The sequence below is a fragment of the Mustela erminea genome, chromosome 12, assembly GCF_009829155.1.
Source record: "Mustela erminea isolate mMusErm1 chromosome 12, mMusErm1.Pri, whole genome shotgun sequence".
In the NCBI taxonomy this organism is placed as follows: Eukaryota; Metazoa; Chordata; class Mammalia; order Carnivora; family Mustelidae; genus Mustela; species Mustela erminea.
The window spans coordinates 53,250,458-53,277,704 of record NC_045625.1 but is presented as its reverse complement, the minus strand read 5'-3'; the positions used below and the strand labels follow the sequence as shown (position 1 = coordinate 53,277,704).

Below are 27,247 nucleotides of genomic sequence, written 5' to 3'. Positions count from 1 at the left end.
CTTATTACTATTTTGCTTTAGATCAACTCACTCTTGTAGTTAAACAAATGTATTTAAGAGAAAATCTTTTAACTAGAAAAGCTGAAAATATTTACTACTAAAAACTTAATCCCATAAATACTGCAGAAATAAATGCAAGAAAACGATGTTTTTAATTCTTGCTAGGTATTGTGGTTCAATGGCTTGGAACCCAAGGACAGTATTGTCTGCTAAAAAGGAAAGCAGTTAATATTGAAGAGCTGTTGAAACCAAAGGAGCCCCAGCCTGAGATTTCTTTCTTGAAACAATAAGGAGGATTGACAGGACGACAAGGGAGTAGTTTCTTACTCTGGATTCCCTGTCACTTATTGCATTCTCCCTGTACCAACCCAGGTCATTTTGCATCTTTGTGTAACTATTAGCCCAAATTACTCACTCTGAGAAATAGAGCCACAGGCTTTCTGCTAAAAGAAAATCCTGCCCAGGAGCCCAGCGTACAAAACAAACTAAAAACAATAAAAACAAAACAAAACATAAAAACAACAATTAAACCTAAAAAAACCCCGAAAGCTTTATCAGTAAACTGGGATGAGGGTCCCAGAGCCTCACCAATTCAATTCCTTCATGTTCTGTCTCCGGGAGGCCCCACGAGGGCTTTTGTAAATCCTCAAAGCTCCATAGAATGTTCTTGGAACAACGGACTGGACCAGACCAGTGAGTGCTAGCCCTGACTGCCTCAGAATCTTCTGGAGAGCTTTGAAAAATACAGATTTCTGGCCCAAGACTAGATTTAGCAGAGTCATCTCTCTGGAGTGAAAGTCAAGAATGTATTTTTATCAATCTTCCCAGTAAATCTCTTCAAGATCTAAATATTTAAAAAATTCTTGGGGTACCTGGGTGGCTCAGTCAGTTAAGCACCCGACTGTTGGTTTCGGCTCACGTCATGATCTCAGGGTCGTGGGGTCAAGCCCACCATCGGGCTCTGCACTGGGCATGGAGCCTTGTTAAGATTCTCTCTCTCCCTGTCCCTCTGCCCCTCCCCCTCTAAAACAATAATAAATAAATAAAATTAAAAATTCCTAGAATAAATGATTTCTAAAATGTCATCTTGTATGACTTTCTATGGATGTGGATTAGGAAATTTTTAGAGTATCTTCAATCCTCACATACAGAAATTTTGTAATTCATTCTCTACTCCTCAACACCATCTGATTAATATCTAAGCTTGATTTCCGAACATCTATATTTATTCATTGGCGGGGTCACTGTTTTCTCCAAATGGTTATTAACGTTTTCCACAGACTCTTCCATGGGCACTGACCGGGGAAAGTGGGAATGGACAGAAGTAAGCAGTTCCAGAAATGGGTGTAAAATTAAAAGCCCTAAATCTGATATACATTGATTAAGCCAAGAAGCACCCAACCTCCATAAGTAACAGGGGAAGAAAGAACAATCATCACTCTTCTTTGTAATTTCTTTCCTCCAAGATTAATCTTGGTACTGTAAACATTGTCAGAAAAAGGGGGCCAAGGAAAGAACATAATAAACAATGATAAGAACAATAGTATTAATAATAATAGTAGTAATAAGAGCATCTAATACTTATTTCATTCTTCTTATATGCCACATATTTTTCTAAGTACTTTACATGCATAAACCCATTTATATCTCCCATCACCCCTGCAAAACAAGTCCTATAAACATCATTTCCTTTCACAAAGAGGACACAAGAGCACAGGAGGAAGTGTGATTTGACCACAGAGTGGTAAGTAATGAAGGTGGTAACTGACCCCAAGACTGTGTCTACACAGTCTACACACAGTGGTAGAGAGTGTAATGTCTACAACTCTACCCCTTCTAGAGTGAAAGAACCAGCATGAAAAGGAATCCCCACATCTGACATTTTAGTTAATGCTTAGCAACACTCAAACATTAAATTATTATTTGGATATTGATCAACCAAATGATTATCTACTTATTAAGGACATGTTGTCAAGAGAAAAAAAGAGAAAATACAAGTTCAAATTTCCCCCAATTTTTTAACAGTTAATTATCTTAGCCATCTTTCCAAGTCATAATTCCAAGAAGGCATGCAAAATCATCTTTACTGACATTTAAACAATGTCTCTCATAGCAAACATACAGAATTTAGAGAGAGAAAATATATGATAGTGATAAGTGCTACATTTACATTAATTTATAGTGCTCTTTTGAAGATTGTATTTTTTTAAGATTTTTTTTTTTTTTTAAGGAAACTCTACAGCCATTGTGGGGCTCAAACTCACAACCCTGAGATCAAGAGTTGTATGTTTTATTGACTGAGTAAGCCGGGCACCATACTGGAAGCTGTATTCTGACATAGTGAAAACTGTACTGGGGGTCAGAAGCTCTTCAAGTATGGCAAATTAACCAGTGGTCTCAGGGCCTCCATGTTAATTGGTAAAACTCAGGACTGCATAGGTACAATGATTCCCCCAAAGGCTAGTCTAATCAAGATTTCTAGGTTCCTTTTTTATTTGTTGACACAGACAGAGAGAGAAAGAGAGAGAGTGAGTGCCTGGGTGGGCTATGTGGGGAGAGGCAGGTGTGGGTGACAGGGAGGGGCAGAAGGAGAGAGAGAATCTTAAGCAGGCTCCATGCCCAGTGTGGAGCCCAATTCGAGGCTAGATCTCAGGAAGCTAAGATCATGACCCGAGCCAAAATCAGAGTTGGATGGTCAACCAATTTAGCCTCTCAGGTACCTCAAGATTTCTAGAGTCTCATCCCAGCCCTGGAGATCTGGATTTCTATCAAGGACCTTGAGACCAGGCAGCTCTGGGGACTGCTAAGTGATTGCTCCTCTAGAGTTTGTCTTCCTTCTAGTCTTGTGACTAGAAATAGATTTCAGTATTTTAAATGAATGTGGACTTTCATTAATGTCGTATCTTTGTCTTTTCACCAGATTGTAATTCATCCCAATGATTTATTTGTTATAGAATTCTTAGATAGGTATACAGCCCCCAGTTATAACATTGTTTCTATGGGGACACTTGATAACAATATGATTTATGATATAGATCCTGCAACACATCATATCAAAAAGCCATGTCTGCTTGTGCTAAATGTTTACCACTAAATGCCTTTCCTCAGATAGAAAAAGATGCCCCATAAAAGCAGAAAATTCACTTAGTTTCTCCTTAGCTGGGACTCAAAGGTGTTTAGTTCCTCTCCTAGAGTAGCTGGCATTTAGATGTGCTTTTTTTTTTAAACAACAGGCTCTAATTTCTTGCTTTGCTATTGTCCAATTAATCGTACACTTCCACCTTTCATACACCTAGGCAGCAGAAGACCATTGCTATAAAAGAGTTGGAAAAGAACTCATTTTCTGCCACCTTTGGTCTGTCTAAGCATTAATCCAGGGAAAGGGTTCTGAAAAGTTTCCTTGGGGCTCACCTGAAGGTGTCACGGGAGACAGCTGCCTTGCTCTTATGCACATAGCAGACTGTCTGTCCTGCTATGTCCATCTGGCTGAAGCTTGTGATGGGGACTCCAGGATAGCGGACATACTCGACCTGGCCAAACCGTGGAGGGGAGGTGATGACATAGAGCAGTTCCTCAGGTTTGTCTGTTCCATCCACAGCAAGGAGACTGGTGGTCGTCAAGAAACCCCGGTCACCTTTAGACACCACCAGCGGTTTCACAAGGATGACAATATCACCTGCACAGCAGAAGAGCTTGCGGTCAAGACCCAAATTAAAAAAAAAAAAGTCCAAGGTAAAGATAAAAAGCCAAAGGCCAAACTGTAAAAATCAAAACTACTATGGTTTAGAAAGGTTGATAGAATTATGGTTAATAAAAGAATCAGGCAAAAGACTGGAGCAGGTAAGACACAGCAGGAGAAACACATATGGCCAACGGAGATACAAAAAAATGCTCAAGCTCATCAATCACCGTGGAAATACAAATCAAGATCACAAGAAGTTATAACCAGGTTGTGACTCTCTGATTTGCAAAAATTTAAAATTCTGATGACACCAAGTGTTGAAGAGGATACCGCTGGTAGGGATATAAATGGGTATATGATCAGCAACATGCTGTAAAGAGTAGGATATTCACATTGGTCGTGACCCAGCGACTTCACTCCAGCTGTGTGCTGGAGAGAAGCACACACTGGCCCCCAGGAGATGGGACCAGAATGGCCACAGCAGCCCTGTCCTCATTGAAAATGCTAACCCAAATGCCTTTTCAAAAAGTAAATATGTAAGCGAGCTCTGATCTAATGGTACTACTGTATTGTAAACAGTAGCGAAATGAGTGAACTAGAGGCACATGGAACACAGAGGTAGCTTGTTACCATTTGTCCCTTGCATGAGCAAGTCCCAGAAGACCATAAACCACAGTAAGAATATGAACACGGAATTCAGGATGATGGCTCTCAAGGCAGGATGGCAGATGTGCATTACGGTCAGTATTCCAGTCCTTGTGGTTGCACAGGTGTGTATTACGTATTTAAAAGAGAATAAATGAATGCGTGTATGAAATGCATAAATGAGGAGACGTGGGCCACATGTGGACAAATGATGCAGTTTTACAAACTAAGGATGATAATCCAATTTTGTTCACTTTATTTGCTTAAAAAAATCATAACTCCAATATTGAGCTTCTAATTTATGTCAGGCACAGGGGTAAGGCTCTTAAAACTTCACACTAACTATGAGGTAGGCTATATATAATCTCCCAGGTTATAAATGAGGAAACTAAGATACAGAAAAATGTTAACTAACTTGCTAATGATGATTCAATTAATCAAAGGTGAAGCTAGGGGTGGCTCAGTTGGTTAAGCGTCTGTCTTTGGCTCAGGTCAAAGGACAGGCTCCTGGAGTCCCAGGATCGAGCCCCACATCAGGCTCCCTGCTCAGAGGGCCGTTTCCTTCTCCCTCTCCTTCTGCCCTTTCCCCTACTTGTGCTTGCCCTCTCTCCCTCTCCCTCTCTCTCTCTCTCTCTGTCAAATAAATAAAAAAATAAGCAAGCAAATAATCTTTAAAAAATAATAAAATACAGGATGGAGCTAGAATTTGTAATCTAACCATCTGACTTCAGAGCACAAACTTGAACACTAGAAATATGTGTGAAGTAAATGCCATTTCTAAATTTAAAAATACAAATTGTCAATAAAATTTAAAAAGATGTTAGGTCTGATGAGGAACAAAAAAAATAAAATATCAAGGAAGTACAATGAGACCAGTAGTTCTCAATGAGTGGCAACTTTGGCCCCCGGGGGATATTTGGTAAGGTCTGTAGACATTTTTGGTGGTCATAACTGGGCGTTCCTACAGTCATCTAATAGGTAGAGGCCAGAGATGCTTCCAAACATCCTATAATGCATAAGAAAGTCCATTACAGGATGCCTGGGTGGCTCTATCGTTAAGCATCTGCCTTCAGCTTGGGTCATCATCCCAGGGTCCTGGGATGGAGTCCCACATCAGGCTCCCTGCTCGGTGGGAAGCCTGCTTCTCCCTCTCCCATTCCCTCTACTGTGTTCCCTCTCTCGCTGTGTTTCTCTGTGTCAAACAAATAAAATCTTTAAAAAAAAAAAAAAGCCTATTACAACAAAGAATTATCTGTCACAAAATGTCAGTAATCTTAAGACTGAGAAACTCCATTTCAGATGATTAAGTTGGTCTTTTTGGTAGATTATTGGTGCTTTTAACTCAAAATGCTATCTAACTTAGGTGCAATGGAGAATCAGAGAGCATCTTAACTTTAAATCAAAACCTGAGCCCCAGATGGGGCTTGCCTCCTGGGAGTCAAGATGAACAAAGCCCGGGACATAAAAATCACCTACAGAATGTTGCACCAGGAGCAGAAGATGGATCTGAGGGGAGGAAGAGCATCTGGGCTTTCCCTCAACGCAGTTTTTCAGCACAGTGACAGCAGAGTACGGTTCAAGGTCAACTGTTAGATGAAGTCCCTTTAAGCTTCTCTCAAAGATAACTCATATCATTTTTGCCACTGTGCAAATCACAAGCCACAGAACAACTGGAAGGCCCGATGTTATTTATAATCGCTCTCAAATGGAGGCAATCTAGATGCTCGATGTTAGGGTTATGGTTTAGTTTAAATATTCAGTGTAGTTTTATTCAGAGATGAACAATGACAGTTCTCAAGTTATGCTACAACCTGAGAAAATTCACACTAAGTTAAAAAAAAAAAATACAACACTCTATAGATGTAAAACACACCATGATGTAAAAAGGAGCAAAGAAAAGGAATCTGGAACTTCTGAAAATGCTAGTAGGTTAAAATATTTGTTTGATGTAAGTTTCATGAATCCTTTCGGAGAAGAATCACAGGTCAGTTCTAGCAGAGACTGGCCAGGCGCTCACCAGCCTCATTTCCTGGGCACACCACTAGAGTTTCCACTGCTCAGACTCCCCTAATGTGGCATGGGACTGTGACTCAGACACTGGAAGGTGCAGAAGACAGGTGCCTCCAAGCCTGGGCCAGGCATCCTCTCATTTTCCTCCGTGTTTCACTTCCGGAGAGTCTCCAAGGCCTTCAGACAGGAAGGATCCTCTAGTTGGAAAAAATCCCCAGATGGTTGTGTAGAGCAGAACTCCCCCCACCCCACCCCTCGTGAATGCACTGTGCTTAGCCAAGGGCAGTCTGTCCTAACACATTAGCCATCTCAGCCAAGGGCAGTCTGTCCTAACACATTAACCATCTCCACGACACAGAACTTGCATTACATTTTGCCTGGACATACACTGATGAACGTAGTAGCCTTTACTTTATGGAAAGAAAGAAATGCATACAGTCGTATCTAGCTTCTCTAAGGGTCACTTATTGGCCATCTTCAAGGAACATATTTTACAACTGGGAAACAAGCTAATAAAATATGTTATTTTAGAACCCCAAATAAACATCTCAAAATCAATCAAGCTGACGGCAACTGAAAAGAGAAAGATTCAGGACTGTTGGAACTCGAACATACAGGTGATGTAAGATCGCCGTCCTCTGAGCTTCCTGGCAGCAAGGCAAAAAGGGAAGCATTCTGTCAATCAAAAATGTATTGAAGATCCAAGAATATGCTTGGTCCTAAGAATACAGAGACTCTGGGACGGTGCAGATGAACAAGAAATGAATTGTGCCTTCCTCACATAAACTCTAAGCAACGCTTTGGGGTGGTGAGAATTGCATAACATTAAAGCTTACACTTTGCCTTGTTGAGTTTTCTTCCCAGTATTTTTTCACCCTCCTCCTTCTCCCGCTTAGATGCTGCTGAGTCCCATTACATGAATGGGTCTGCTTCATTCAAGAGCAGCTTAGTATCTCCTCGTGTTCTCCCCTGAGAGAGCTGGTATTAACACTTTCACAGTGAAAACGAGCAACAGTCTAACCTTTTCAATGGCAAAGTTCCTTTTTTTGAGCTCTAAATTTTAAAATACGTTTTTATTCCTTTTTGTTATTATATTGGAAATGTTTTTCCCCTGAGACTTTGTTTTTCAAGTAACAACTCTCTTCCTGAAGAGAAAATTAGAGTTTTCGTATTGATTTGGTAAAATGTTACTTATAACAGAAAACCCTGACTCTTAAAGCAGCCCAGGCTGCCATGTTGTGGGCAAGGCTGGATTTCCAATAGGCTCTCGAAATTCTAAAAACGACAAATTGATGGGCTACTCTCACGAGCCTCAGAGCTCCCAGGCAGGGCAGGTGAGGAGTCAGGGAGGCAAATCATAAGAGATGGAATTTCAGGTACAAGGGATAGAAGAAAGAAAGTCAAAAAGAGAGGGAGGTAGGGGCGCCTGGGTGGCTCAGTAGGTTAAAGCCTCTGCCTTCGGCTCAGGTCATGATCCCAGGGTCCTGGGATCGAGCCCCGCATCGGGCTGTCCACTCTGCGGGGATCCTGCTTCCTCCTCTCTCTCTCTGCCTACTTCTGATCTCTGTCTGTCAAATAAATAAATAAAATCTTAAAAAAAAAAAAAAGAAAAAAGAGAGGGAGGTAGAGAGAGGAGAGGGGGAAGGAAGGAAGGAAGGAAGGGAGGGAGGGAGGAGGATTTAGTTGAAAACCTTTGAGTGTTTACAGCAGCTCACTTCTGGTTCTAAAACTTGGTCCCAATAAATGTTGAGAGAGATGTTTTTACCTTTTCCCATATCCTTGATGGTTATGTGACAGTCCAGTGCTGGTGATCTGTTGTCACCATCCCAGAGGTAGAAGGTAAAGGTGTCTCGATCCTGGGAATCCATCGCTCCGGTGTGCGTGTATCTCAGCAAGTTCAGGTCCACCTCCTCCTGAGTGCACTTCATGCCGGGGTAGACAGGGACCCAGTCCCTCCCTATCTGAAAGGTGCCAGAGTTAGTCAGCCACCCATGTTTTTTTCTTTACAAGTTATGTTGCGTTTGTTTTTTTTTTTAAGATTTTATTTATTTATTTGACAGACAGAGATCACAAGTAGGCAGAGAGGCAGGCAGAGAGAGATGGGGAAGCAGGCTCCCCGCTGAGCAGAGAGCCTGACGCGGGACTTGATCCCAGGACCCTGAGATCATGACCTGAGCCAAAGGCAGTGGCTTAACCCACTGAGCCACCCAGGCACCCCTCTTTACAAGTTAGGTTAATTGATATTTCCTATACTCCCTGTAAGCCTCCAAGAGAAATAATATTTCAGGGAAACTCCAGATTCAATTTATTTTTTGCCATTTTATCTTATTTTTTTTTCCTTTCAAAGAAATACATTAAAACAAATGAAGACCTTGGGAGAAAACTACCTTCAACCAAAAGATTTGTGACAGTCTTGTCGCAATTCAACAGTGGCGCTACTTCCAAGGTATTTATCATGAGTAATCACAGCTGATTAGATATTCTAATTAATGAGAGCAGGTGGGTAATCGAGCTCCTGAAATTGATTCTTTAAAAATTAAATATGTTTCATTTGAGGGTTCCTTTTTTTTTTTATTTTTAGTTCCTATCATCATACAATTAATCAAACCTATTTTTTCAAACTGGTTTATCACTGGACTTATCTGAATTAGATAAAACAAAAATAAGATGGATGTATTTACTCCCAGTACATTTCCCAGCTTTATTGAAGCCCAGAGAAAATTAACAAGATCCCGATCATTATGTTTATATCGAGTCAGCAAAGAAACATAACTGCAAATATCATATATTATTATTTTTTTTTATCAATATCTCCTAAAAAACATGCTAACATCAGTTAAGCACATATTCTGTACCGAACTCAGTGCAGAAATTCTGGTATCCTCAATTAAAAGAGGTTCTTATGCTAGGGGGAACTGACAACTGAGAGTATTCAAAACACAATATTAATAAATCTGTATCTGATTTATACTAATTTTCTTGTTATTCTCTGAAGATACATAACTTTCCCCAAGAATAGCTCATCAAAGTCTTTTGACAAAATTCAAGAAAAATGCCATCTTACAAATTTTTTGTACAATATAATCCTGTACTTTTCCTTGTCTGGTTTAAGAGACTAAAATAGAAATTTAAATCCTTGGATTTTTTTTTTTTTCCTTTGACACATTATTCTATAGACCCCCAGCTCCTGGCAAAAATGCCTCACCGCCCCACCCCACCCCACCACCACTGTGTTACCACTTCTCTTTACATCCTCTTTGATAAAGTTTCCTCTTCTTTAATATATCTGTTCATCTGATGTTTGTACAGAGGTATGTTCTGCCTCAGGGCTCACTGGGTAAAAGTTAGTTATGTTGTAATATTTAAGGTCATTATGTGTTTCCATCCTAAACCTATTTCCAGATTTAGTTTTTAAAACAGACTCTTTCAGGTTTCAAACCGGATGACCTGCCTTCTATTTAACTTTCTTTGTTTGTCATCTTTCTGAGAAAGTAAATACAGAAAAAGATAGCTTTTCCTGTCTCCCATCTCCATGCAATTCTCCATTTACACTCCCAAATGCTGGCTCTGGCTTGACAAAATCATTTGCAAGCCTCCAAAGAGGAAGAAAATAAGAGTCAGACTCAAGGTGGTGCAAACTACAGAAAATCAACAAGAACACAAGAACCCTTGGGAAAGTCCAGGAGTCCTAGAGTCCCAGTCCCTGGTCTTGGAGAGACTTGGCAAAGCCCAAAGGAGCTGGGAAAGAATGATGTGGTGTCATACCGGGAAGCTGGACCCATCTGCATTTCCCCACATACCCCAAACCCTTCACTTCCCATGCTACCCAAATGCGTGAGCTCTCACTGCATTTCTGCTTCATTACTCTTTGAAATGAAATAAGGACACAGCTGTACCTCAATTTAAATCAGTGATTGCTCTTCACTCCGATTCTCTATGGTGCCTACGATCTAAGATAATCAAGCTGTTCCACGCAGAATGAATCCTCACTGCTCTTCTAGGACTGTGCTGACATTATACTAAAAGTTAAGCATTCAGTCAAATAATCGCATTGGGGATGGCTGGCAGTGGTTGTTGCTAGACGTCATCCATCATTCAAACAAACATTTTGATGGATTACTCATGGGACCTTTTCAAGCGACTGATCTATCATGTGAGTTGGGCTCCTTCTTGGGCATCAAGCACAGTCTGAATCAGATCAGTGAGCACCATTTGTTAAAAGACTATCTTTTCTCCATTGTATTGCCTTTGCTCCTTTGCCAAAGATCTGTGGACTGTATTTTCATGAGGGTCTACTTCTGGGTTTTCTATTCTATTTCATTGATCTATTCATCTGTTCCTTCATCAGATCCAGACTACCTGAATTAATGCAGCTTTATAGTGAGTCCTAAAGCCAGATAGTCCCATTTCTCTAACTCTGTTTTCCTGTTTGTTCACTATATTGTGAATTTTGCTTCTCCATACAAACTTCAGAATCAGGTTGTTAATATCCACAATAAGTGCTCTATAAACTCTATTTAAATTTTTTTTTAAATCTGGGGGGGATGAAGATATCTCAAAGGATGCATGGTTCTCATCAGCAATTAGACAACTTGCTTTACCCCAGCCACCCCACTCTCCCAAAATTTAGGTATGGTCCCAGTGGAGGCGAAATAATGAAGAATCTTGATAGTGTTTGAATTTGCCCTGAGTCGAGTAAGAAAATTTAGCATGATGTAAGTTCACCCCAAACTAAGAAAATTAAATTTTCTACCTCTGGGCAAAATATGGTTATTAGAGAATAGCTTCAGTTATAGAAATCTGTGTACTAAGAAAATGTATACCTGCTACATTAGTTTTGAAAAAGAACAGTAAAAAGACCACCAACCTTAAGTTGAAGCTGCCCGTTTTGGGGAAGCCTTTCGAACAAATAGTAAATCTTCTCCCTGGGTGAGTCTTCATCTATGGCTGAAAGCACCGCACTAGAAATAACACGCGTTTCACCCATTTTCATGGTAATTTCAGCCTTCCTGTAGAAAGGAAGATGTCTAGGTTGATAGGAAAATAGAAGGCATCGCTTCTGCAGGGTGCATTCACAAGGACTATCACAGTTCGCAATCTTCAACAGCTAGGGAATGCTGTTCCCTATCCAAGGTACCGAAAATGACGAGTAGGGCTCGTGAAACAGGCTCTCATTTCACTTTACACGTCAAAGCCCTAAAAGGCAACTAGGCAGTCACAGGGAACATGGTGTGAAGTAATTAAAGACTTCTGCTTGTTTCTATGCATTGCACTTCACCGTCTTCTGCTGTCATTTATTTTATAGAACGGTTTTATTTCCAATATTTCACTTGCTACAACAACAGTTCCATGACATAAGTGAGCAAGACAGTATTACTCAAATTTTACAGAGAAAAACTTACTTAAAGAGACTGACTGGCTTAGTCCCCCAGGTTCTGGTACCTTTTTGAAGCACTGTTACGAGCATTGTTATGAGTTCGGTGACACTTAGGCCATCCATGGCCCCCCACATTACCCTCCCTTTCCCTGATAACATTCTGGGTAGACAGCGTTCCCTTCACAGCGATTGTTTTTTCCAAGTGCCACACCTGCCAGGTCAGCCCCTGAAGACGCGGCAGGGATGAGCAGCTGCTGCTTTCGCTGTAAATGCTCCGACTGTCCTCTACTCCTCTCCCGGCCAATACGGCCGTCTCCTCTGGACTCACCCAAGTGAGGAAGGGATTTCTTTCCACCTTTGTTTCTAGCTTTCCGTTTGGGTCACCACACAAGGCCAAAAGCTGTCCAACCTGACTGCTTGGTTTCCCATAAAAACCGATGAAGTTACCTTGGGATGCAGATAAAGGACATTCCAGTAGCATCAACTGGTGTTCTAGTAGCTTCCAGGCTCTCTGCTGACAAACCAGAGCCCAGACACCTCACTTCTAACCTCTTGTACTTGGTGACTCTTTTGCCTCTCCAGAGCTGACATCTTCCCTGGCAGAAGGAGGTGATTTTTGCCCCCACCTCTTTCCTGGAAGATATGAATCCCATTCCTCTCGAAGGCTAATGAATCAGCTGACTGGTTGATTCCGGAGGTGAGTGGTGCCATTAATAGAAGCAGATTAATCAAAACAGGAAGGAAGCCCATGTGATGAAGAAGATAATAAGCTCGTAGGAGAAAGTTACCAGAATTAGATATCAGATAGGACAAAGGAGAGGGCAGTATGTCATAGTCTGTGTTACCCCAAAAGGGACCATGAGACAAGGACCATGGTGCAGGTGATTTATTTGGGAAGTGATTCCAGCAAACAGGAGAGAGGAATGAGGAGCGAGACAGAGCAGGAGGAGTAAGGCAATGAAAGGTGTTTATGGCTATGGACTCAGGGCTTCTGGGCATCCTTCGAAGAACCATAGAGAATATGCTTCAAATTATGCTTCTGGGTGGGGGGCACCTGGGTGGCTCAGAGGGTTATGCCTCTGCCTTCGGTTCAGGTCATGGTCCCAGGGTCCTGGGATTGAGTCCCACATCGGGCTCTCTGCTCAATGGGAGCCTGCTTCTTTCTCTCCCTCTGCCTGTCATTTCCTCTGTTTGTGCTCTCTCTCTGGCAAATAAATAAATAAAATCTTTTTAAAAATAAATAAATAAATAACCCCACCCCCAAATTATTAAAAAAAAAAAAAAGTGCTTCTGGGGCACCTGGGTGGCTCAGTTGGTTAAGCATCTGCCTTCAGCTCCGGTCATGATCCCAAGGGTCGAGCCCTGCATCAGGCTCCTGGGGAGTCTGCTTCTCCCTCTCCTCTTTGCCCATTCTCTATCTCCCTATTTCTCTCTCTCCCTCTCAAATAAATAAAATCTTTTTTAAAAAAAAAAATTGTGCTTCTGAAGGGTGGGAGTGTGGGACATTTACTTCTGCACTAGCTCCCATACGTTGAGAGCTCCTGTCAGAGTGTTTTTGCTGTGTCTGGATCAAATGGGCCAAATGAGCCAACGCTGCTTCACAGAAAGCCCTGAGCAACATGGCAAATGCAGTGATGAACCATGGCACTGGTAATGTGACCCTGAGAGTGAGCCTGATGTGTGCCACCAAGAGAGCAATTACAATCACGGAGCAGGGGGCTGAGGGAGCGTGGCCCAGAACTCTGGAAGCATCTACTATAGCATCTAGAAGGTATTCCAAAGAAATGGAGGCAAATGCTCTAATAAGGTCCAGCAAGGAAAGACGAGCCATTCAATTCAGTAGGAAGGCCAAGGGTAACTTTTAAGTGAGCAGCTTTAATAAAGTGGGAGAGGTTGGGCAGAAATGGACAAAGCATAAACTATTCTTCCAAATAGATTGGCACTGAAATAAATGAGGAACTGGGTCATCTTCGTGGTTTTAGGGTGAGAATAACTCCTAATAATAATAATAACTAGCACCTAGGAGCACTTCCTGTGTACTAGCCAATCTTTCAAATACTTTTACATATTTTAATTCATTTAATCCTTGCAACCACCCTATGAAAAGGATACTGTTACTATCCCCACTTACAAAGAGGTTGACAGTCCTCACTTCAGCAGCACTTATGCTAAAATGGAAACGATACAGAGAAGACTAGCATGGCTCCTGCACAAGGAGGACATGCAAATTCATGAACTGGTCCATATTTTTCAGGAAATGACAGGTGTTGATAAGGATGTGGAGAAAGGGGAACCCTCCTACACTGCTGGTGGGAATGCAAGCTGCTGCGGCCACTCTGGAAAACAGGATGGAGATTCCTCAAAAAGTTGAAAATAGAGCTACCCTATGACCCAACAATTGCACCACTGGGTATTTTCCTTAAAGTTACAAATGTAGTGATCCAAAGGGACATGTGCACCCCAATATTTATAGGAGAAATGTCCACAAGAGCCAAATTATGCAAAGAGCCTAGATGTCCATCGATAAATGAATGGATAAAGAAGATGTGGTAAATATATACAATGGAATATTATGCAGCCATCAAAAAAATCTTGCCATTTGAGATGACGTGGATAGAACTTAAAGGTATTACGCTGAGTGAAATAAGTCAATCTGAGAAAGACAATTATCATACAATCTCACTGATTTGAGGAAGCTGAGAAACAAGACAGAGGATCATAGAGGAAAGGAGGAAAAAATGAAACAAGATGAAACCAGAGAGGGAGACAAACCACAAGAGACTCTTAATCTCAGGAAACAAACTGAGGGTCGCTGGAGTAGAGGGGGTTAGGAGGGATGGGTTGGCTGGTGATGTACATTGGGGAGGGTATGTGCTATGGTGAGTGCTGTGAATTGTGTAAGACTGATGATTCATAGACCTATACTCCTGAAGCAAATAATACATTATATGTTAGTTAAAAAAAAAAAAAAAGAATGCATCACGAAACAGGAAATCAGAGTTGAGTGACACCCTGTTATTTGACCTGTCTGGTCTCAATTTTGTGAGCAAGGATAATAATACCTACTTCCCGTAACTGTGGTGAGGATTTAAGGAAATGTCCATTAAAAGATCCAATACAGTGTCTGTTAATAAACACCCGTTTGCCCCTCCCTCCCATTCTCTTAGATACAGTGAGGTCATTAGAAAGGGGGTTCCTGGGTGCCTGGGTGGCTCAGTGGGTTAAACCTCTGCCTTCGGCTCAGGTCATGATCCGAGGGTCCTGGGATTGAGACCCGCATCGGGCTCTCTGCTTAGCAGGAAGCCTGCTTCCCTCTCTCTCTGCCTGTCTCTCTGCCTAGTTGTGATCTCTTTCTCTGTCAAGTAAATAAACAAAATCTTTAAAATTAAAAAAAAGGGGGGGTTTCCTAATTATCACAATACCCTTCCTATTTTCATTTTTATAAATCAGGGTCATCCCAGTCCAACAGTCCAGCTAGATCCCAGAAAACTGAAAGTTATGCTGCGGACTTTTAGTGGAACTGATGTCTGAGATGCAACCCTCCAAAAAACAATGATCAAAAGAAGCAGACACTTCTCCGCATCCAGCACCAGACAGATGGGCCTCCTCAAGTTTTGCCCTGGTACAGCTGTGTGTGGTGGCCAGTAATACGAGCCATGGCTGGAGCTGCAGAAATGTATCTGACAAAGATGCTTTACTCTATGATCACACTGATCAGTTACAGAGGGAGTCACCAAGATGGTTTGCAATTAATCAACTCAGAATTTTTAAACGATCATTTAAGTGATCATTTTGATACCAGGTGGGAAAAGAGTATTGGCCCTGATGGAACACAGAGGACTGGTGGATCATGAAATACGTAGATGACAAAAGTGATGGCATTTATATGTTAAACTCAGCCACTCCAGGTTAAAAGTTTGATCGAATCCATGGGGAGGACTGTCTACTGTTAATATTATTAAGTTATTAGTTAAGTCTATACATAATCTATTGCACTTTGGGGTGTGTGTGTGTGTGTGTGTGTGTGTGTGTGTATGTGTGTGTACAGGTGTTTAAATACCTAGGACACTCTTCATTCCATACAATAGGTTCAGTCATTCTTAATTATTTACCTCTAACTAGAACTTTCAGAGGAAAATCAAATAACTAGAGAGATGTTACATGAACATTTGAACTAAAAGTTCTACGAGTAGGTGGGACGAGTCGATAGACAAGAGCCGTCAAAGTCTTGTTTCTCCCTGGAAGACACACATGACATTTGCACCTAGTCTTCCAGACCACAAAATTTTCTAGAACATCTGAAAGGGACTCTTTTCAGGGAGCTTACTTGTTCAGCGTTGGTTTCTCATCATTAACTGGGGTGATCTCCACTGAAATGGTTTTTAATATCTTATGTTTCCCATCTGACAACTGGACTGTAAAGTCATCAGCAAGGCTCTCTGAGTCATCATGCACATACACCAACTTCATTCCTGGAAGAAGCAGGGAAAAAAAGAGAGAGAGAAAGTAAATCTTTCTTATGATTAAGCTGTTTCAAAACACACATAATCTTTTTTAATTTCCAAGGTATTAATATCACCAAGAGTTCATTAGTCAGTGCAATTGGGTGAAATTAAACTGTTTTATGAAGTAAGACTGTCCTCTTAATTGGGTAAAAATTCATATTTAAATACTTAAGTATTTGATAAGGATCTCATTTAGACATCAGTGGGGATAGCATATATTATTTAATACACTGTATGAGAACATGGTTCATTACTTGGGGAAAATTATATTTCGATATCTACCTCAAGACAAGAACCAAAATAAATCCTAGATGAAGAAAAACTTATATAAAACTACTTTTCAAAAACCTACACAACATTCACATGAAAATGCAAGAGACTCAGAATAGCCAAAACAATCTTGAACAAAGTTGGAGATTCACATTTTTCACTTTCAAAATTTACTATAAAACTATAGTAATCAAGACAGTGTGAAACTGGCATAGAACAGACACATAGATTAATCTAATAGAAGAGTCCAGAAATGAACTCGTACATTTACAAGCAACTGATTCTCATCAAGAGCACAGAAACTTTCAATGAGGAAAGAGTGGTCTTTTCAATAAATAGTGCAGAGACAACTCAAAAGCCACAGACAATAAAAAGAAGTTTGATCCCTACCTCACACTACATACAAAAATTAACTCAAAATTGATAATAGACCTAAACGTGAGAGCTAAACTAGAAAAACTGTTAGAAGAAAACACAAGTAAATCTCTGTGACTTTGAGTAAGGCAATGGTTTCTAGGCAAGACACCAAAAGCACAAGTGACCAAAACAAAACAAAACAGAAGGTAATTTAGATCTCATGAAAATTAAAAATTTGGGACTGCAAATCATACTATTGAGCAAGTAAAACAACAGCCCACAGAAATGGAGAAAATATTTACAAATCAGATACCTGATAAAGGAGGGTCTAGTATCCCAAACACATTAAGAACTCTTACAACTCAATGATAAAATAACTCCCAATTACAAAATTGGCAAAAGATTTGAGTAGACATTTTTCCAAAGAAGATGGATGTCAGGACATAGACAAATAGTCAATGAACTCATGAAAAGATGCTCAACACTATTAGCTATTAGGGAAATGAAATAAAAATCACAATGAGATACTATCTTACACCTACTAGGATGACTATCATAAAAAGATAGACAGTAACAAACTTTGGTGAGGATGCAAAGAAACTGGAACTCTCATACATTACTGGTAGGAATGTAAACTGATGCTACTACTTTGGAAAACAGTTTAGCAGTTCCTCAAAATGTTAAACATAGGGTTATTATATGACCCAGCAATTCTACTCCTAGATACAGACCCAAGACAAACGAAGGTACATATCCATACAAAAATATATACATGAATGTTCACAGTCAAAAGTGAAAGGACAGGACGCCTGGGTGGCTCAGTCAGTTAAACACCTGCCTTCAGCTCAGGCCATGATCCCAGAGTCCTGGGATCAAGTCCTGCATGGGGTTCCCTGCTCAGCAGGGAGGCTGCTTCTCCCTCTGCCTGCTGCTCTCCCTGCTTGTGCTCTTTCTCTGACAAATAAATAAATAAATAAATATTTTTTACAAAGTAGTGGAAGTGACCCAAACATCCATCAACTGATGAACAGATTAAATAAATGTGCTATGTCCATACAATAGAGTATTTGGCAATAACAAGGAATGGCATAGTACTGACTCATGTTACAATATAGATGAACCTTGAAAACATTGCTAAAGAAAAACATTATGTTAAATAGAAGTTACAAAAGCTCATAGATTCTATTTATATGATTCTGCAACGTCAGAATAAATAAACCTGTGGAGACCAAAAAATAGGTTACTAGCTGCCAAGGGTTGAGGAAGAAAGGGATAAGAATGTCTGCTAATGAGTATGTTATTTCTTTGGGGGGATAATGGAAGTGTTCTATGATCTAAAAAATCATTAATCGTGATGATGAATATACTAAAAACCTCTGAATGGTAGGTTTTATATGTTATTGGTAGGTTTTATATTGTTATATTGTTATATGTTATGATATTAAGGCATGTGAATTATATCTCATTAAAGCTGTTTTAAATTATCTGGAAGAAAATACAAGTAAATATCTTATGTCTGAATGTAGAGCATCTTCCTAATACAGTAACAAAAGAAAACCACATAAAGAAAAATAATGATAAATTTCACCACTTACAATTTGTGATTTCTGTACTTAAGAACATGAATTAAAAGGCAAATAACAAGAGGAAAAACTTACTGGTAACATATGTAACAAAATTATGAGACATCAGTAGTTAATGATCTTTTATAAGTTAGTATAAATGAATAGAAAAATGAGCAAATGGCATTATCAAGTAATTTACAAAAAGGTGAAACAAATATAGTCAATAAATATGAAAGTATGGTAAATCTTACTCATACTCTAAGAATTTCAAATTAAGACTAAAACGAGGGACTATTATTGACTACAAAATTCACAAAAGTTTAAAAAATATATCCATTCTTGATTAGGAAACTAAGCATGTTCATGCAGTTTTCCCCCAAAAGTATTATAAATGCTCTCCTGTTTTCCCAAGTAATTTCATTATAAAAATTTATGGCAAAAAAATTTTAAGAGATGTGGACTAGGATTTATGTTACAAAAATATACATAAAGCATATTTATATGTAACCTGTAATATCAAGAAATGAAAAGCTCTCTGGATATTTAAAAATAGAAGATAGTTGTAAAAAAATTTACAGTGCAACACCCCCATCTAATGAAAAGCTGGAGTTATCACAAACATGTTTTCAATTAACATTTAAAAAGTAAGAAGTTTCTTATAGTTGCTAAGAAAGAAAGCCAGATTACATAATGTGGCAGTAGTTTTATAAATTCTGTATGTTTGGGGTTAGAGGATGTATGTGAGAATATACTGAAAAATTTTTTAAAATGTAGCCATAAATGAATCAAAAATAAAATAAAGACAAAAATCTAATCTCTGAGAATGTTACTAAGTTATTGACCAAAGCATTAATTTATGTAAACCATTTATTTTTTCTTCAACATCATCCTATGGTGCAAACTTTACCCAATACGCATGCTTATTTAGCCTAGTAATATAATAAGTAATAATATTTAACTGAATTACAAAACAGACTTTGAGAGTACAATTTGAATGATTATTCCTTTTCCTTTGTCCTAAATTTGAAAAGAAGAACACTGTAACAACATATTTGTATTATTCGATACACACGGTTATTGCTTTGGCAATATCATCACTTAACCCTCAGAGTTTCTTTGCAACTGACAAAATCCAAGTAACATATGAATTAACTTTTCAAATTCAAACATGACACAATGTGGCACAGCCATTGCAAAATAACTTGGGGGCAGAGAGCTTAATCTTGTTGGGGAATGGAGAAATGTAGAAAGTAGAAAAAGTGCTAAACCGGTGCTGAAAGGAGCCAGCCCAGGAAGGGGATGGTCTGGAGTACCTGGTGGGTGGGTGGTTGGGGAGGTCAGAGGTTACCCTGGTTCTGAAGGCACTGTGTTGGCTAACCTGGCCAAGGGTATTCAGGTTGGGGAAACATGTGAAGGCAGGAAGGAGAGAGAGTATGCAGTGATTCGAGACCCGCCCTTTTCTCCAATATTTAAAAGTATGTTTATATTTGGAAAATAGGGTAAAATTGATTTTTTTTAAAAAAGAGTAATTAAAAAATAATTCAGGCTGCTATTCCCATGTGTCATTTCCTTAAAGAACAAATTATCTCCACTGAGAGTAATGTTATTATATGTGGTTCTATATTTGTTCCGAACATAGAAGTTTTGGCCAACAAATCTCTTCAAATTTGGGTCCATGATCTCAGTAGTTTTAAAAGGAATTTTTTATTATGATGCGAAAAAGTTGGAGCTAAAATACCCCAAATCATAAATATCATTTTCTTTAAAGATTTATTTATTTATTGGACAGAGAGAAATAGAGAGAGAGAGCACGAGCAGGGGGACAGGTAGAGGGAGAAGAGAAAGAGAATCTCAAGCAGACTTCCAACTGAGTGCAGAGCCTGATGCAGGGCTTGATCCCACAACCATGAGATCATGACCTGAGCCAAAATCAAGAGTCAGACAACCGACTGAGGCACCCAGGCACCCCACAAATGTCATTTTTAGTGATGTTCCCAAAGTGAAAGAAAACACTATTTCCTTTTCAACTGCACACTATCTGTAACTGAGGCTTCATGCCCTACATGAATCCAGAGCCCAGAGAAAACTCTTGAGAGATAAAATGAATAAAGTAGTTGAATGCCATTTCTTCACTTCCTGTATCTGAGGTTTACTATTAGCTTTTCTGGGCTAAATTACTAAATCAACTACAATAAGTGAATTGAAGTGGAACATGATCTACCATTCTTGAGAAGTTCCAAGGAAAAGTTCTGAACGAGTTCATGCTTCTGGCCGGGGTTGACAGGCTGCATATTTTGCGGAAAGTCTTTGCCAAGCACCCTGTTGATGAGGAGGCCATGGCGTGGTTTACGAGAGACACTGAAAAGCAAGGGGTCCTTGGGAACATCCAGATCAGCAGCACTGATGACGGAGGTATCCAGTTCTTTCATCTGACCCTCACACACCTGAGCAAAAACAAGTCGGCATGTCAGCTGTGTCAAAATAACATTTGTCTTTCTTTTAGCAAGTTGCTTCAAAAAAATGATTTTAAGATATCCTATTACAAATTTTCTATGAAATGTGTGTGTAATGAGTCCTAAAAAGAAATGGCGGTTTAACATGGGCTTAGAAGAAAAGAATAAATCTATTAATCTCTCTCATGTTTTCTCTGAAGATTTCAAAGCAGTTTATTCATTTCCTAAAGAACAAAAGATACACACACACACATACACACACAACCCCCCCCCCCCCCATAATCCAAAGCTCGGGGGAAAAGCAATCAAAAGCAATCAAAAGAATGCTTGCTTTCTGGAAGTCACAGAGTTCAACTGTAAAACTAAGTGTGGACCTTTCACCTTCAGATCCTAATCTGTTATTTTAACCTCCTGAACCTTGCTGCTTTCACAATTCTTGTTTCTGCTTCGGAAATGGCGTGGATGTCTGCTGTGTGCACTGGGGGTGTTTTATGTTTCTCATTTTTCTATTTTCTCATTCTCTTTATTCTATTTCATTCTCATTCTCTATGTTCTCATCGCAGGAAAACCTTCTGTACTTCAGTTGCGATGAACAACAATTGAGAAGGAGGCTTCTGGAGGCCTAACAGTGTTTATTTTAATTCAGGGTCCCTCACCTCTCCCCAACCCTCATGCCTCAAACTCCTCCTACCCCCAACCCCACTCCAGGTTTCATAATCCTTTAAATTCAAAGAGAACGGACTGTTTTTCATCTCAGGTAGCCTCCAGCCATTTAGAACTTGACATGGTACTTAGCTGTCTGGATCTTTTTCTCATAGCAAGAATGAAGAGAACAAAGAAATACCTGTTCCGTCTTTTGAAACAAAGCAAGACCTAAATAATCAGACTGTATACATCGAACAGATGCTGACTGGTAATCTGCAAGGCACTGGGCCTCGTGCTGTGGGGAATGAAATATTCTATCCAAAGTCAGATGAGACCATGAAGGCCTGTCCATCAGTGATTATAATACAACAAGAAATTTATCTAGCGATACTAAAGATGGATAAACAGGAAGTGCAAAAGGGTGGAAGAGACCAGGAGTGTCTTCAGGGCAGAGTGGCCATGTAAGCCTTGAAGGATACATAAAGTTTAGGTTTGTGAAAATGCCCGTTCTCTCGAGCCTCTCTTAGTGGGAGGCTCCCCGCGACTAGCGTCTACTGCGCATGCGTGAAGAAGAATCACTTGCCATGCTGATACCTGGGCCAAAATGATGTCGGTTTTCTTGTAGCTGGCCTTCCCTACTAAAGACAAAGATGGCATCATAATTTAACATGCAGTGATATAACTATGAAATCATCTTTGATGGTAGCTTGGCTTTTTCTCCAAAAATTTTCATAAAGCCACTGAAAATATGTTCTCATTACCCTTCTTCCTAAAAGCTTAGGACTCCTGGACTCACTATACAACTCATTCCTTTCTCATTTATCAGATGGTAAATTACTTCACAACATGACCGGGAAATTTCACTGAAAAATTAGGATTCGTTTTTTGCACATTTCATTTATTGAGATCCTAAATAAAAGGTTTAGATCAATATGCACAAAATGCAGAAACTCATTAGTATAGCCACTTGAAATGAATTAGGACATCTTAAAACCTCATATTTTTTGGCAAGTTGCAGCCCAACTTGATGGAGGCTTGACTCTCTACAAGACAAACAGATTTTCCCCAAGAAAGCATAATAAATAGGGCTATTTAAAAAAAAAAAAATCACTTGAAACTTAAAGCCAGCTCTGGCAGTAACACATAGGGCTCCCTATCTGATACCCTCCAACAGCTTCTCTAAGGAGTGCCCAGGTAAAAAGCATGATTACTTTCAGAGAAGGGCAAGGGACAATTTCCCAGTGGCCTAATTATTTCAGAAACTCTAGCTCTGCATAGATACAAGACAACAGAGGTAGGTATAGAAGGAATCATTTGTAGAGTTTCTTTTCTCTCTCATAATTACTGAAGTGCTCTCCAGAGGAACCCACATGCCAAGAGAAAGGGAAGGGCAGGAGCTGGGTCTTAAGTCTCTTCGTGAGGTGACTCTCAGATACCATTAAGAGTCAGTAGACCATCCAAATCAAATAAAGACTTTTGCATTTAGAATTTGATAATTTTCAGTGGCAAATAAGGCTAGATAATGGCTTCAAAATAAATCATCTTTGCTTTGGTAAATGTCAGAAAAAAGATGGTAAACCTAACAATAATACAAATGAGACCTATTTACTAAGGGACTAGTATGTGCCTGACCATCTTGTTCAACATGGTTACCCCTTAAGGATTTAATACACATTTTGCAGATAAGGAAACAGAAGTACTGAGAGAAATAGCTTATCCAGGGTCCTACGGCCAGTAAACAGCAATACCCAAACCCCTCTTATTCCAAAGCCTGTATTCCTCTATTTAATCAAGATTTGCTGTACATATTTCTGAATTAAATAATTGTATGTAAAATACAGAATTGTTTTAAAAGACTACATGCTGATACGGAAAGGTTTCCAATATACATAATTAGGTTTTTCTAAAAAGTGGAGAGTAGTAGGTATAATATGACCCCTGACTTATAATACAGAAAAATTGCATATATATAACATATATATATACACACACACATACATACATACAAACACATATTATTGGCATTTGCACAAATTATTTCTGAGGAATTACTAAAAAGTCAATGGGGAGTGGATATGGGTAGAGGCTGTAGAAGAGGGAGACTGTCATATTTCATATTTCACTGCATATGTTCCTCAATGTTTTAACTTGTATAACTACATATTTTATTATTATGTTTTTAAAGACAACAGATGTTATTTGAGGAGTGATATTATGGTCATTTTAACTATCTATATGAATTTTTAAATAAAACTAAAAAACATTATCATGTAAAAATGGTTTTATCTTTTTTAAAATATTTTATTTATTTATTTGACAGAGAGACAGACAGAGATCACAAGCAGGCAGAGAGGCAGGCAGAGGGAGAGGGAGACGGAGAAGCAGGCTCCCCACTGAGCAGAGAGCCCGATGTGGGGCTCAATCCCAGGACCCCGAGATCATGACCCGTCTACTTGAGGATTCTTTCTCTGCCTCTCCTTCAGCCCCTCCTGCTCATACACACATTCTCTCTCTCTCTCATTCTCCTTCTCTCTCAAAATGAATAAATCTTTAAAAATAGCTATATGGGACACCTGGGTGGCTCAGTCATTAAGCATCTGCCTTCAACTTGGGTCATGGATTCCTGGGTCCTGGGATCGAGTCCCATAATGGGCTCCCTGCTCAGCAGGAAGCCTGCTTCTCCCTCTCCCAGTCCCCCTGCTAGTGTTCCCTCTCTCGCTGTGTCTCTCTCTGTCAAATAAATAAATAAAATCTTTAAAAAAATAAATAAAAGTTAAAAAAATAAAAATAGCTATATGAAAAGATGCCTTAATATATGTGAATTAAGAGTCCTTGTCATGATAGCATTGGTTTAGAGGGCATGTTATAAAATCAAATTGCCTGGGGGCAAATCTTCTATGTACCATTCCCTATATGCCAATTATTTCCAAGCTCTGTGATCTTGGGCCACAGAATTAACCTCTCTGTGTCTCATTTTTGCAGTTACTAAAAGGCAATCATAATAATACCATCACCCTAAAAGCCTTGTAAGCCTTTCCATGAGTACATGTAAAGGACTCGAAATACCACCTACAACCTAGTAAGTACTCCATCCTCTTATCTATGCAGCTCTAAGTCCATTCATGCAGTTCTATATGCTTGCAATTGCCATCATTACTACTAGAATAATATTCTTCAAGTAACTGTATTCTAGAATACAGGTGACTATTCTCCCCCACTCCTTTTCAACTTAATGTATTAGGTGCACCTGGACCAATGTAAATGAACTAGGTGAAAATAAAATCAGAAAACGATTTTAAAAAGAAGCAACTGAAAATCCCATTATGTCTCTTACAGTAATATTCTGCACTACAAAGTCAGGAACTTCGTCATTCGTGGGGTTGATGATAATGTGAAATGGTATCTCCAAGGAGCGTCGCTTCCCATCTGTGACATACACCATGAACTGGTCAGCCGTTGGTTCTATCCTTAGATGCCTGGCCTGCACGTAGTTAATGTGCAAAGCCTTCATGTCTTTCCACCGGAACGAAGCTAGAACACACCAACATGGAACAGGTCAATATGAAATATATATATATATATTTTTTTTTTCTTCTCCCCAAGCTACTTGTTCTTAACCCTTAACCCAATAGTTTATTTCTCAGAAAAGCAAATAAGAGATCGGTGCAATTGATCTAAGAATCAGCTATCAGGGGCTGCTGTAGTGTCTGTCTGCCATCAGCATAAATACAGATATCCGTAAATCATAGGGAAGAATTAAAATTTGCATGGAGAACAGAAAGGTGGTAACCGCTAACCGGGATACGTCGGGACTTCGTGACTGTTCTTTATATAGTTGCAATGAATGTAAGCAAGACCTTCCCTCGATTAAAATCACTGCTCCCATATAAATAGTCCTTGTCCTGCTTGAATAAAAAAGAGACCATCTCCTTCATATGAAGGCGAAACAAGAGCCAGTCAATCATCTGCCTACTTGACATACGCATCAAGTGACAGGTGGGACTGAGTGGAATTAGCTGACCTGCTGTTTTGACATCGCCTTAAATCAAAAAGACAAAAATGCTCTACGTTGAGCATTATGTCACAGACCAAACTGCATACCTTTAATGCAATAAATCTTTTCCCCCCAGCTTTATTGAGATATAACTGCCATGTAACACTATAAGTTTAAGATTTAGTTAACACATTATCCACCTCACATGATTACCATTTTGTTGTTGTTATAGTGAGAACATTAAAATTCTACTCTCAAATCACCTTCAAAGTATACAATATAGTATTAATTATAGTCACCATGCTGTACCTTAGCTTCCTGGAAATTATTCATTTTATAACTGAAAGTTTGTACCCTTCAACCACCCTCTCTCCATTTCCCCCCACCCGTCAGCCCCTGGTAACCACTATCCTATGAGTTTCTACAAATTCAATGGTCTTAGATTCCACATATAAGTGAGATCATACAGTACTTGTCTTTCCCTAATGAATTTCACTTATCTTAACGCCCTCAAGGTCCATATATGATTTGCAAATGGCAGGATTTCCTTCTTGTCATAGCTGTATAATATTCTATTACATATTTATATAACATTTTCCTTATGCATTCATCTATCAGTGGACATTTAAGTTGTTTCCATGTGTTGGCTATTGTGAATAATGTTGCAGTAAACATGGGAGTATAGATACTTCTTTAATAGCCTGTTTTCATTTCCTATACACCCAGAAGTGGAATTGCTACATCACAGGGTAGTTCTATTTTTAATTTTTTGAGGAATCTCCATAGTGGCTGTGCCAATTCACATTCTCACCAACAGTTCACAAGGGTTGCATTTTCTTCACATCATCGCCAGCATTCGTTATGTCTTGTCTTTTTGATAAGAGCTATTCTAACAGGTGGGAGGTGATAACTCTTGTGTTTTAGATCAACATTTCTCTGATGATGAGTGATGTTGAGCACCTATTCTTGTATCTGTTTGCCATTTGTTCATCTTCTTTGGAGAAATGTCTAGCCAAGTCTTCTGCCCATTTTTAAATCAGATTATTTAGATTCCTTTGCTATTGAACTGTAAGAGTACCTTATATATCTTAGGTATTAATCCGTTATCAGATATATGGTTTACAAATATTTTCTCCCATGCTGCAGACTGCCTTTCCATTTTGTTGTTTCTTTTGCTCTGTAGAAGTTTTTTAACTTGATATAGTCTTACTTTGTTGATTTTTGCATTTGTTGCTTTTGGTGTGAAATCCAAAAAACCATTGCCAAGACCAATGTCAAGGAGTTTACCACCTCCATTTTCTTCTAGGAGTTTCATGATCTCAGGTTTTACATTCAAGTCTTTACTTTGAGTTCATTTTTTTTAGCATGGTATAAGGCAGTGGTCCATTTTCATTCTTTTGCATACTGCTGTCCAGTTTTCCCAACACCATTTATTGTCTTTTTCCATTTGTATATTGTTGGCTCTTCTGTCATAAATTAAATGACCATATATGAGTGCATTTACTTCTGAGATCTCTGTACTGTTCTATGATCTACACCAAAGTGTTTTGATTAGTATAGCTTTGTAATACAGTTTGAAATCCAATAACATGGTGACTCCAGCTTTGTTCCTTCTCAGGATTACTTTGGCAATTCAGGACCTTTTGTGGCTCCACAGAAATTTTAGCATTGATTTTTCTATTCCTGTGAAAAATGTCATTTGAATTTTGATAGTGATTGCCTTGAATCTATAAATGGCTTTGGG

At 39.3% G+C, this 27,247-nt stretch overlaps 1 protein-coding gene and 1 non-coding gene across 8 annotated transcripts in view; one reads left to right on the top strand and one right to left on the bottom strand.

Moving 5' to 3' along the window:
- FREM1 (FRAS1 related extracellular matrix 1) overlaps positions 1-27,247 on the bottom strand; it is a 173,974-nt gene that overhangs the window by 47,527 nt on the left and 99,200 nt on the right. For 6 of the 7 annotated variants that reach the window (XR_004277487.1, XM_032307887.1, XM_032307889.1 and 3 more), the window contains 6 exons: positions 24,844-25,040; positions 20,633-20,855; positions 16,042-16,186; positions 11,205-11,346; positions 8,103-8,298; positions 3,412-3,676 (listed from right to left, as the gene is read on the bottom strand). Coding sequence is in view for 6 of the 7 variants with exons in the window: in XM_032307887.1 (XP_032163778.1) it covers positions 3,412-3,676; positions 8,103-8,298; positions 11,205-11,346; positions 16,042-16,186; positions 20,633-20,855; positions 24,844-25,040 (1,168 nt within the window). In the remaining variant the exon portion in view is untranslated. Of the gene's footprint in view, positions 1-3,411; positions 3,677-8,102; positions 8,299-11,204; positions 11,347-16,041; positions 16,187-20,632; positions 20,856-24,843; positions 25,041-27,247 lie in introns of those variants that run through there. The other variant, XM_032307891.1, reaches the window with a different exon arrangement.
- Positions 13,859-13,965, top strand: LOC116571210. Its single transcript, XR_004277778.1, has one exon. It is a non-coding gene; the product is annotated as a U6 spliceosomal RNA (small nuclear RNA).